The 12,022-nt window shown below is 39.4% G+C and overlaps 1 protein-coding gene across 2 annotated transcripts in view; it reads left to right on the forward strand.

The window, feature by feature from the left end:
* Positions 1–588: 588 nt before the first annotated feature.
* The window catches only part of DDX50 (DExD-box helicase 50), a 37,950-nt gene continuing 26,516 nt past the window's right edge, over positions 589–12,022 (forward strand). The window contains exons 1-8 of one of the 2 annotated variants that reach the window (XM_021699453.2): positions 690–772; positions 4,344–4,455; positions 4,826–5,122; positions 7,785–7,860; positions 8,233–8,411; positions 10,547–10,664; positions 10,782–10,967; positions 11,456–11,601. In XM_021699453.2, the coding sequence (XP_021555128.1) occupies positions 4,934–5,122; positions 7,785–7,860; positions 8,233–8,411; positions 10,547–10,664; positions 10,782–10,967; positions 11,456–11,601 (894 nt within the window). In that variant the 5' untranslated portion in view covers positions 690–772; positions 4,344–4,455; positions 4,826–4,933. Of the gene's footprint in view, positions 773–4,343; positions 4,456–4,825; positions 5,123–7,784; positions 7,861–8,232; positions 8,412–10,546; positions 10,665–10,781; positions 10,968–11,455; positions 11,602–12,022 lie in introns of both variants that reach the window. The other variant, XM_021699451.1, reaches the window with a different exon arrangement.

The raw sequence follows: 12,022 nt of genomic DNA on the forward strand, positions 1-12,022 counted from the left end.
GCGCCGGGCCGCCGGCCTCGCGCTAAACCGTTAGACGTTAACGCTTCACCCCGAAATGGGCGGGCCGAGGCCTGCCGCTTCCGGCCGCGAATGGCGAGGCGGCGCGTGGCGCTCCCCACCGGCCTCGCTCGGGCGGGTCCACGCGCCAGCCCGCCGCGCCCGAGCGCCTCTCCGCCGCGGTTGAGGGCCTTCCCGCCGCGGTTGAGGGCCTTCCCAGCTCCAGCAGTGCATGCTGGGAAGCCCCAAAGTGTCTCCGCGGCACCGAGGATAAGTGTTCGTAGTGGGATAGGGAGAGAGAAGTCGGGGGCGGGGGGGGGGGGGGGGGGGGGCGGAACGCGAATCACTTTATGCTAATAAGTTCGCGCGTCCTTTATGGAGATTGGCCAGGGTTTTGCCTTAACAGCCAATCACTTTAGAACAAGGGTGGGCCAGTCGAGATCGCTCATACTCATTGGCTGGGAGGTTGCAACGCGAAGGAAGAGTTTAAACCTAAAGTATCCGGGATTATTTTTCCCCCGCCGGGCGGTGCGTGTCCCGGAAGTGACGTAGCTCTGGCCGGGCGGCCACCCTGCCCCCGCTTCCTTTCACGCTGCTGCCGCCCGTAGGTGGTTGTGGCCACCGAGCCAGAAGGAGGAGGAGGCGGCGGCGGGAGCGGCGGCAGCGGCGGCAGCAGCGGCAGCGAATGATGCCTGGGAAACTCCTCTGGGGGGACATTATGGAGCTGGAGGCACCCTTGGAGGAGACCGAGAGCCAAAGGAAGGAGAGGCAAAAGGTGCGCTGAGGATGGGCCGCGCCTCTTTTTGGGCTGCGCCGGCTTGGGCGGGGAGGGGATCTGTCTCAGATCTGATGGCCTGTCACAACCCGGCCGGAGCATCCCAGGGCCTCCCCTCGCGCAGCCCTTGTCCCTTTGAGGTCGCTCCGGGCCCATTCCCACCTCCATACCCGTAACCTGCAGAAGGGCTGCACTACGCTTTGGCCTGGCGCCCTGTGCTCCCTCAGCCCTTCCCGTAGGAGCCTAAGAGATGGGCAGACTCAAGTTCCCATCACCGCGGAATCTGTTCTTTCTTTCCTCTTTTTCCTTAAGCAACGAGGCCTGTTCGGTTCTTATGCGCTGTCTTAGAAGATGATTAAGAAAGATGGTTGCCTTGAATATGTGTTACTTCTCCGTCACCCTGACCTGTGAGGGAGAATCTTGGGGAAATAGATCTTAGGTTTACAAACCTCGATAGCTAGTGTTTAGAGGCTTAAGGAAATGTGTCACAGCCAGCATTGCTAGGAGTTGGCTGTGATGGAGATCGTGTGGGTTGTTTCACTAGTAGGCTTTACTGTTAGTATTTTCATTCAGTCCACAAGGATCTAATGAGCTTACTTTGTGCCACTCTCTGCTGGCACCAAGGAGTTCAAATAAGTCCCTTCCCTCAAGGACACTGTAGAGGGGTTGCTGAGAATTCCCATCCCCACCCTCAAAAGAAGGAGACCCAGAGAAAAGACAGCAGAGCTTAGGTGGGTGAGGAAGCTGTATTTGAAGGCTGACTTTTGACAAAAAAATGGAAATATTCTGTATAGCTCCAGAGAGCAGAACTTACCTTTCCTACCTTATCACCAAGGTAAACTTTGCCATTCCAGCCAACCAGTTATTTTTTGTCTGTGTGGTGAAATATATATAACATAAAATTTACCATTTTAACTATCTTAAAGTGTAAGTTTTGTAGCATTAAGTACATTCACATTGTTCTGTAGCTATCACCGCCATTCATCTCCGGAACTGAAATTCTGTTCCCCTTAAACACCAACTTCCCATTGCCCCCTCTCCTCAGTCCCTGGAAATCACCATTCTACTTTCTGTCACTATGAATTTCACCTCTCTAGATACCTTATGTAAGTGGAATCACCAAGCAGTTGTAATTTTGGTTCCTCCTGAAATGCCTGTATCTCCTTTTGCATTCAAATCCTATCTATTGGGGTGCCTGGGTGGCTCAGTTGGTTGAGTGTCTGCCTTGGGATCAGGTCATGATCCCAGAGTCCTGGGATTAGGCCCTGCTTTGGGTTCCCTGCTCAGCGGGGAGCCTGCTTCTCCCTCTCCCTTTGCTGCTCCCCCTGCTTGTGCATGTGTTCTCTCTCTCTCAAATAAATAAATAAAATCTTAAAAACAACAACAAAAAACAAATCCTATCTCTCTGTCAAGGTTTAGTTTATGTGTCTGTTCTTTTTTTTTTTTTTTTAAGATTTTATTTATTTGACAGGGAGAGAGAGAGCGCGAGCGCACAAGCAGGGGGAGTGGCAGGCAGAGGCAGAGGGAGAAGCAGGCTCCCCGCAGAGCAGAGGGAGCCCAATGTAGGACTCGATCCCAGGACCCCGGGATCATGACCTGAGCCGAAGGCAGTCGCCTAACCAACTGAGCCACCCAGGAGCCCTATGTGTTTATTCTAAACATTCTACTATACACGTCCAGTAATCTCATGCCCCTTTGAAGTCTTGTTCCAGTGCTATCTTTGTAAAGTTAGCTCACTTTTCCCTTTTGTATCCTCCCCAAAATGTTTCCTAAGATTCTTGAGGGAAATGGCCATATACTTGTCCATCCTTACATATCAATACATTCTTGTAAATTGGTGGCTTTCACGTTGTAGATTCTCCAGAAATACTTGTTGATTTTCCTCTAACTATGAAAGATAACTAAAGATTGGGAAGCAGATTGGAGTACCAACTAATAGAAACAGCATTCGGGTAGTGATCTGGCACTGAGTTGAAGATAAGTTTGGTTTGGGTATGTAGAGCTATGGAGCTAGGCCTTAGGTTCTCAAAACTGGAGTGCAGGTGAGGAAAGAAGCATGGAAGTGTTTGTTGAAGCCATGAAAATGGTATGAAAGTATACACAAAGAACAGAGACTTAAGGAGCATCCACAGAAGGAGGAGGGAGAGGAACCATTGGAGAGGGTAGGTGTAAGAGGATAAGGAAGGGATATAGAGTGTCGTGGAAGCTGAGGAAGTGAACAGTGTCAAGCACTCACTACGGATCTGATGTGGAATGATGTATTTCATCACTGAGTTTGGACTTGGGGTCTCACTTTACCTTGCTTCATGTTCCTGAAGTATGGGACCCAAAGGTGATTCTAACCCCAAGGCTGGCTCTGTAAATAACCTTGTTTTTCTATAGAACTTGTTGGTTTGGGGAGATGTGGGTTAGTTCAGTTAATGAAAGATCAAATGTTGTAACATGTAACTGTATAACTTATGTTAATGTAAAGCTCTGCTGTTTACAAAGCATTTTCACATATGTTATTCTGTTTTCATAGCATCTTCTCCATTTTATGGATGAGAAAATTGTATGTGAAAGTACTCTGTAAAATTTATGTAAATCCTGGTGAAAATTTTGGTGGTGGTAGTTTTTGCTATCACTAATAACTACTTTGTAATTTATTTTGAACATTTGACCAAGTAATTTCGAAGTGTTAAATTGCCAAATAATTTCTTGCTGTTTGCACATATTAAAACACTGGTTGGTCACCAGTTTGGCATTTTTTTTTTTTTTAATTTTTAAAGATTTTATCCATTTATTTGACAGAGAGAGAGAGGGAACACAAGCAGGGGGAGTGGGAGAGGGAGAAGCAGGCTTCCTGCCGAGCAGGGAGCCCGATGCGGGGCTCAATTCCAGGACCCTGAGATCATGACCTGAGCTGAAGGCAGACGCTTAACGACTGAGCCACCCAGGCACCCCCACTTTGGCATTTTAAAACTAAAGTTGCAGAGTTGTCTTTTTTTTTTTTAAGTTCTAATAATGAACTAAAAAACTTTAAAAAAGTTTCAAGGATTACATATACTTGCCTTTCCATGGGAGTATAACAATTGGAGCTTTACATGAATGACAGTTTTGTTTGGTTTGTATATTCTTTAACCTGTTAATTATCAAAGTTCAAAGAGGAAACATGATGTGAAAAGAGCATGGGCTTTCAAATTAGACAGAGCTTGATTACTAGCACTTCCGCTTGAAGGAAATCCTGCATGTGAGTCTTTGGCAAGTTACTTACCTCTAAGAACTTCTGTTTCCTCATCAGTAAAATGGCAAAGGTACAAAGGTAATACAGGTTCGCTATCCCTTATCCAAAATCCTTGGGGCTGATTCAGAATTCTGGGGATTTTTAGAAGGGTAACACCCCAGTAGGGTTTGGGGCCCCCAATTTATAATCAAACACATTAATATCAAATGTGAATATGCATACTAAGTGGAATAAATAAAGGTTATAAATAGCCTCACATCAGTTCGAGTCAAATTTTCCCACCAAATGAGTTCAGGTTAGGTGAGGTTTTGTCTCCAAATAAGTTACCAAAAAACTTTCGGTTTTCAGAGCTTTATGGATATCGGAATTTCGGATAAGGGATTATGGACCTGTACTTCCCTTATAGGGTTGTTATGAAGATTTAAACAAGATAAGCCGAAAACACATTACACAATGCTGGGTAGGTACTCAATAATTATTAACTTTTTTTTCTCTTGGAGATAGAAGTTTTTGTTTGTTTGCTTTTTAATTTATAAATCTCGGGTTCTCATCTTTTTCTGAAAGGAGCTATTTTGATTTCCCTTAAATCATGTAATGGGATCAGAGAGGGGCTAGAGGCCAAGTCTTGAGAATGCAAGAAATGGGATGAGAAAGAAAGCAAGAGGTGAGGCTTAGGCTTGGCATTAGCAACCAGTCTGGATTTTTACCAGGTAACTTTTCAAGGTGATGGTCGATTGAGCTTTGCTGGTTGGGGAGTCAATGCTCTAAGTTCTCTAGAGTCTTAAGAGGAAAGCTTGTGACCCTCTTGTTGCTTCTTTGTTTTTCCACAGAGTGATAGAAGGAAGTCAAGGCACCATTATGACTCAGATGAGAAATCAGAAACAAGAGAAAATGGTGTTACAGATAACTTGGATGCTCCCAAGCCCAAAAAAGCTAAAATGAAAGAGAAGCTAAATGGAGACACTGAAGAAGGATGTAATAATAGACTTTCAGATGAATTTTCTAAATCTCATAAGTCAAGAAGAAAAGATCTGTCAAATGGAGATATTGGTGATGAAAAAAAATCAAAGCGAATGTCATCCTTAGATAGTTCTACTCATAAATCAAGTGATAATAAACTAGAGGAGGTATGAATACTTTTTGTTACGCATTTGCCATTATCCTTGAAATACAGGCTAATTTGATTTTTTAGACTAATTAGAATTGATTCCATAATGTTTCTTGCTTAGTGTCCAGTACCCTCAGTTGGACAGTGGAGTCTGTACAGCTGAAACCTGATGAGCCTTTTATTCTTTGTCCCTTGTTTCTGTCATTATATTGCCTTTTTCTTTGGGTGGAGGTGGGGGGGGGATGTAAATGTAAACCTTTCCTGTACATTTGGGTTCCTAAATAGTTTTTCCAAATTGCTTATTGATGGTCACCTACTTGATTTCTTATGGTTATTTCAGTCCCTACCAGTACTCATGAATTGATGTCTGACTTCCTGAAACAAGGTACATAAAGCCTCTTGACTTTGTGTATTTTGCCTTCTGCTTTTTCTGCTTCTGTAACAATAGCAACTCTAAGTGATCTTTAGATCTTATTGTAACTCAATTTTAAAGCTGTTTGCATTTTTTAAACAAAAATGAAACCTAAAAATGATCTGAAGAAATCTGTTCTGGATATTAATTTTTTGGGAGGTGTAGAAAACATGCTTAGTGTAGAATTTGCTTTGCTGGACCCATTGCTTTTGCCCATACCTGTTAGAGTACATATTTTCTTGCACAGAATTTATTCAATTTGTTCTTGCAGTTTTCCTCTAGCAGAGTTCATAGATTTGTCTAGGTATCATAAATTGTCAGTAACTCAAGTCCTCCGAAACAAACAACATTGAAAGTCTTGATAATTCTTGGTAATCAGTAGTTCTTTATATTTTAAAATCTGATGGTTGCCAATAATTTAAATACATCTGAGCCTAATTTAATGTGTAATCTTTGGAGAACTCTGGGAAAACATGTTGAATTTTTGCCTTAAAATATGGCATTTTTTAATTTGTGAATTTGGTATTTGTCAGGAAGCACATATGTTAGAGAGTTGATCTATATAAGGCCCTACAAATTTGTATTGCTAGTAGCAGAATGTACGGGGTTGCTTTTGCTCTGTTGGGATTTTACCCCGTACAATGCTTTGTATTATAATAGGCTTAATTGTTTATTATTTTTTTAGATCACACTTGGGTTCAGGAATTCTACTTCTAGGCATTTATCTTCCTAAAGAGATAATCATGAGGTGTGCAGGGATGTATGAAACTCTTATCAGTGTTGTTGATACTAGCAAAAAATTTATGCATCCTAAATGTCTGATAGTAGGCAGTTGATTTTAGAAAATATGCTAGATCTATGCAATAGATGACATCTATCCTAAAGGTTGTAGAAGAGTGTTAAAAAGGTATTCAGGGGGTGCCTGGCATGCTCAGTAGAGCATGTAACTCTTGATCTCAGGGTCATGAGTTCAAAAAAAAAAAAAAAATTATTAAAAGGTATTCAGTGTATCCTATTAAATGAAAAAAACACACATTACAATACAGTATATACAGTATTGTTTTTATTTAAAAACATTTAGGGGTGCCTGACTGGCTCAATTGGTAGAGCATGTGACTTAATCTCAGCATCATGAGTTTGAGCCCCATGTTGGATGTGGAGATTACTTAAAAATAAATAAATAAAATTTATATGTGCATAGACTGAGGTTTGGAGGAGTGTTTGTTTCAAATGTGGCTTTAGCTGACTGGATTATAGTTTTATTTCTGTTTATATGTGGCTTCTACAATGAAAATGTATTACTTTGTAATAAATTTTTTTTTCTTTTTAATCTTAAGATAATAGCCTTGAGGTTTACTTAAATGGCTTACAATTTCAGTTTGATATTATGTCTTTTATCTGGTTCTCTGTTTGAAACTGCTATTGTGTATGGTTCTGGAACTACTTTCTTTAAACAGCAATAATAAAGTTAACAGATATATTGTCTTCGTTCTATATACACATTGACTAGTATACAGAGTTTTCAGTAGATGTTAAATGATTATGTCATGCTAACCTGTGTATGTGTTAAAGAAATTTTCAAGCTTACAGGAACTTTTCTTTGTTTTGGTGACCTAAAACATGCTATTTAGAGCCATAGAACAACTTTTTTTTAACATTTATTTTTAGAAACAATTTACTTTCCTCGTGTAATTTTTTTTAGGTTGGTTTATAGACTTCTGTTAGACCTTGTAATTAATATTGTCTGTATCTGTGAATATGACTTAGATGATCAAATAGCTCTTCTGTTATGTAGTAGATGTATTTTCAAAGGGAGTTTTATTTGTGAGTTAATAATTTTAAAATGTACTGTGGGAGGGGCGCCGGGGTGGCTTAGTCGGTTAAGTGTCCAACTCTTGATTTCGGCTCAGGTTGTGATCTCATGGAGCCTGATGTTGGGCTTCATGCTGGGCATGGAGCCTGCTTAAGATTCTCTCTCTCTCTCTCTCCCTCTACCTCATCCCCCCCCCTCCAAAAAAAAGAAAAATGAGAAAAATAAAATGTACTGTGGGAAAATGTATTGAGTAAACTTGCTATTTAAAGGGATACTTTTGAAATTAAAAGGGTCTTCCACTAATGTATCATGTAAGTTAATCTATAGAATTTTTGCAGGTACTAACTAAAGTTGATTTGTTAGCTCATTCGCTAAAACGAAAAATGGTAAATGAGTAAGATTCTAAATATCTAGTTGAATATGAACTATATTAGAACTTTGATTTCATTTTGACAGACCCTAACACGTGAACAGAAAGAAGGAGCCTTCTCCAATTTCCCTATTTCTGAAGAGACAATAAAGCTTCTAAAAGGTACTATGCATTTTAATGGATATACAACTGAAAATCTACAACTAGGATTTTATTAAAAATCTTTGCCTCTTCTGACCAAAAGGAGAATATAGGAAGCATAAGAGAAATAGCTGTTCTTTAATTGCAGTTATTTCTACATCATCCTTTTTGATATTCTAATCGGTGTTTAACTTTAAATAATTGTATGTATTTGTCAGAAGTGTCAGAACAATTTTTTTTTTTAATTCCTCTTTGCGGCAGGAATAACTGTAAATATCACTAGGTATTGTATTTTTAGGCTGACGTTGAGGAATCTGGGTTGTCATTTTCAAATAAAAATATTTTTTCCTAAAGCTAATCTTAAATATATTTCAATGAAATCTCATTTTACAGGTCGAGGGGTATCATATCTCTTTCCTATTCAAGTTAAGACCTTTGGTCCTGTATATGAAGGAAAAGATTTAATTGCTCAAGCACGGACAGGAACAGGAAAGACATTCTCTTTTGCCATCCCCTTGATTGAAAGACTCCAAAGAAATCAAGAGACAATTAAAAAAAGCCGCTCACCAAAGGTAACCATTACAGGGAGTAAAAGGTTTAAAACATTAATGGAAAGGGAAAGGAAGAATATACTGATCTTAAGTTCAAGTACCCCCAAGATAGAAAAGTTAGCTCTGTGGCATAAAGTAAAAATTTAGATCCTAAAGCAAAAATTAGTTGATTTTTAACATAAATCTCAAGTAAAGTTGAATGAAGTGGTTATTTTGCATATGAATGTAATGTGTATGGATCCATAGATGTCTTTGATAAATGTATGTTATGAAGCCAGCATGTCTAATTTTAGGTATGTTTATAGTGAGTATATTTAGTGACCTTCTCTTCTTTTTTTTCAGTCTTGATCTTTGCTTTTAAACAATGAATTTGCTAAAGAGGTATTCATTTATTTAGTCATTCAGTAATAATATCATCTATTTCACTGGTTGACATTTTAAGAAGAGATTATAGAAATGATTTTGTTAGTCCCTATGTTATTGGGGTACTGGAGATCTGTCTTAATTATAGTAGAGAACAGAGAGGACTTAGTGAAATTTTAGCCTAAAATTTGATGTTTTCAGAACCTGTATTCACTTTAAGGTTAATAAAAGTGAAGAAGAAAAACAATCAGTATCATAATTTGAACAGATATGTGACTAAAAGTAATTTGTTCTTTGAGACTCCTAAATGGTATTGCAATATGAAAGTAAATTCACATGTATTAATATAATTAAGTCATAATGGTCTCGGATTAGGTTGGCCAACAGGAAATACCTTTTTTTTTTTTTAAAGATTTTATTTATTTATTTGAGACAGAGAGAATGAGAGAGAGAGAGCACATGAGAGGGGGGAGGGTCAGAGGGAGGATGCGGGACTCGATCCCAGGACTCCAGGATCATGACCTGAGCCGAAAGCAGTCGCTTAACCAACTGAGCCACCCAGGCGCCCAGGAAATACCTTTTTTATTTATTTTTATTTTTTATTTTTTATTTTTTTATTTTTTATTTTTTATTTTTTAAAAGATTTTATTTATTTATTTGAGAGAGAGAATGAGAGAGAGAGAGCATGAGAGGGGGGAGGGTCAGAGGGAGAAGCAGACTCCCTGCCAAGCAGGGAGCCCGATGCGGGACTCGATCCTGGGACTCCAGGATCATGACCTGAGCCGAAGACAGTCGCTTAACCAACTGAGCCACCCAGGCGCCCCAGGAAATACCTTTTTTAGAGAGTTTTTTTTCTTAGGTGAAATTAGGAAAGACTGCAAGTAATAGAAATAGGACACGTTCCAACACTGCCTTAAAAAGCTTTTATGCTAGAAGGACATCATTGGAGAGTCCAGCTCCACCACTTCTAGCTGTTTGATCTTGGGCAAAACTCTTAACTTTTCTTTTTTTTTTTTTTCTTTTTTTTTTAAAGATTTATTTATTTGACAGAGAGAGAGAGAGACAGCACAAGTAGGCAGAGTGGCAGGCAGAGGGAGAGGGAGAAGCAGGCTTCCCGCTGAGCGGGGAGCCCGATGCGGGACTCGATCCCAGGATCCTGGGATCATGACCTGAGCCGAAGGCAGCCGCTTAGCTGACTGAGCCACCCAGGCGCCCCAAAACTCTTAACTTTTCTGAGACTCAGGTTCCTCATCTGTACAGTTAGGATAATAATGCCACCTCATAGGGTTTTTGTGAGGATTGAATTATGTAATTCACGTAAAGCACTAGTTCTGTGCCAGGCACTGTTTGAAGTGTAAGGAATACAGTAACTTAAATTAACGTAAATCCCTATTGCCATGGAGCTAATATTTTAGTGCATGAGACAGACAGTAAACAAATAAATAAAGCATAAATATTTTACATGACATGAGTGCTAAGGAGAAACAGTTAAGGGAGGAGTGAAGCATATGAAAAGAGGGTTAAGAACCTCATTGAGAAAGTGAGTTTTGAAGAGAGACCTGAAGGAAGAGGGGAGGGGAGGGTATTATAAATCTAAGTTATGGTTTTTGTTGTCATTTGTGTTGTCTTTATTTTTTAATTAATTTTTGTGTGTGTATGTGCTCTGTCTTTAAATACTATGGCTTTAATGTTGAGATTCCTAGTTTTAAATGCACCTTAAAAAAAAGTCTTCTCAGTTTGAATTTAGATGTTTTTAGAAAAGTATCTTTTTATTTTTTAAACCTCTTGCTTAGGTTCTTGTTTTGGCTCCTACAAGGGAACTGGCAAACCAAGTAGCCAAAGACTTCAAAGATATCACTAGGAAACTCAGTGTGGCATGTTTTTATGGTGGAACATCCTATCAAAGCCAAAGTGAGTAAATATGTATGATAGTAGTGCAAAGATCTATTTGCTACTTAAATCTGAAGAAATAATGTGAAAACATATATTTGATCTTTATATATTACTGCTATTTCTCTCCTCTCACAGTTAATCATATTCGAAATGGTATTGACATCTTGGTCGGGACTCCTGGTCGTATCAAAGACCATCTGCAGAGCGGCCGATTAGATCTTTCTAAACTGCGCCATGTTGTGCTTGATGAAGTGGATCAAATGTTAGATTTAGGTTTTGCTGAACAAGTTGAAGATATTATCCATGAATCCTACAAAACTGGTATATCCTAATTCAAAATAAACCCAATAGCAATTATTCTTATATTTAAAAGCTTACAAATTTTTTATTTCATAATTATTATTACATTGTCCCCAGTGTTCTAACAAAGCTAAAGTTACTTGGTTCCTGTTCTCTTCCTGAACAAGAAAGTACAATGCGACCTTTAACTGTTTGTTAGCTTCCTGTGCTTTCCTTCATGTATTATTTTTTATAGTCAGTAGATTTATTACTAACTCATTTTACTGATTTCTTTGCTCATTGTCCCTTTTTAAATTCTCACCTTTTTTCTGGGGTCAGTTTTCTTCATATTTTCCCGCAGTTTTGAAAGTTGAAAGTTTTAATAATTGTAATGAAGTTTGTATGTTCAAAATGGACCCCAAATTTTTAATTTTTTATGATTTCTTTGAAGTTTGGGGGGGGGATTTTCAAGAGTTGACTACATCATGGATGTTAAGAAAGCATTTGATTTTTTTTGTTGTTTATTTAAGATTCTGAAGACAATCCTCAGACTTTACTTTTTTCTGCAACTTGCCCACAGTGGGTATACAAAGTTGCAAAAAAATACATGAAATCCAGATACGAACAGGTTGACCTTGTCGGAAAAATGACTCAAAAGGCTGCAACTACTGTGGAAGTAAGTAGCTTTCTGGCATGAAAGATTGTAGCTTTTAGTTGGTATTTGAAATTTGTTGAAGCTAAACTTAAGTTTTGGGTACTAGTTCAGGCCAAATCCCATCCCTTCCCTTTCCCTTTCCGTTTCTTTCTAAGATTATTCATTTATTTGTCAGAGAGAGAGAGCACACACGCACAAGCAGGGGGAGTGGCAGGCAGAGGGAGAAGCAGGCCCCCTGCTGAGCAAGGAGCCTGATGTGGGACACATCCTAGGACTCTTGGGATCATGACCTAAGCTGAAGGCAGATGCTTAACTGACTGAGCCACCCAGGCATCCCCAAATCTTTCTTTTTGCCTTTAGTCAGTAAGATACCTGTGTATTTCTATGGTCTGAGACAGAGGAGTAGAATAGAATAAATCAGAGAAGAAAAGTATGTTAACAG

This window comes from Neomonachus schauinslandi, chromosome 6 (genome assembly GCF_002201575.2).
Source record: "Neomonachus schauinslandi chromosome 6, ASM220157v2, whole genome shotgun sequence".
In the NCBI taxonomy this organism is placed as follows: Eukaryota; Metazoa; Chordata; class Mammalia; order Carnivora; family Phocidae; genus Neomonachus; species Neomonachus schauinslandi.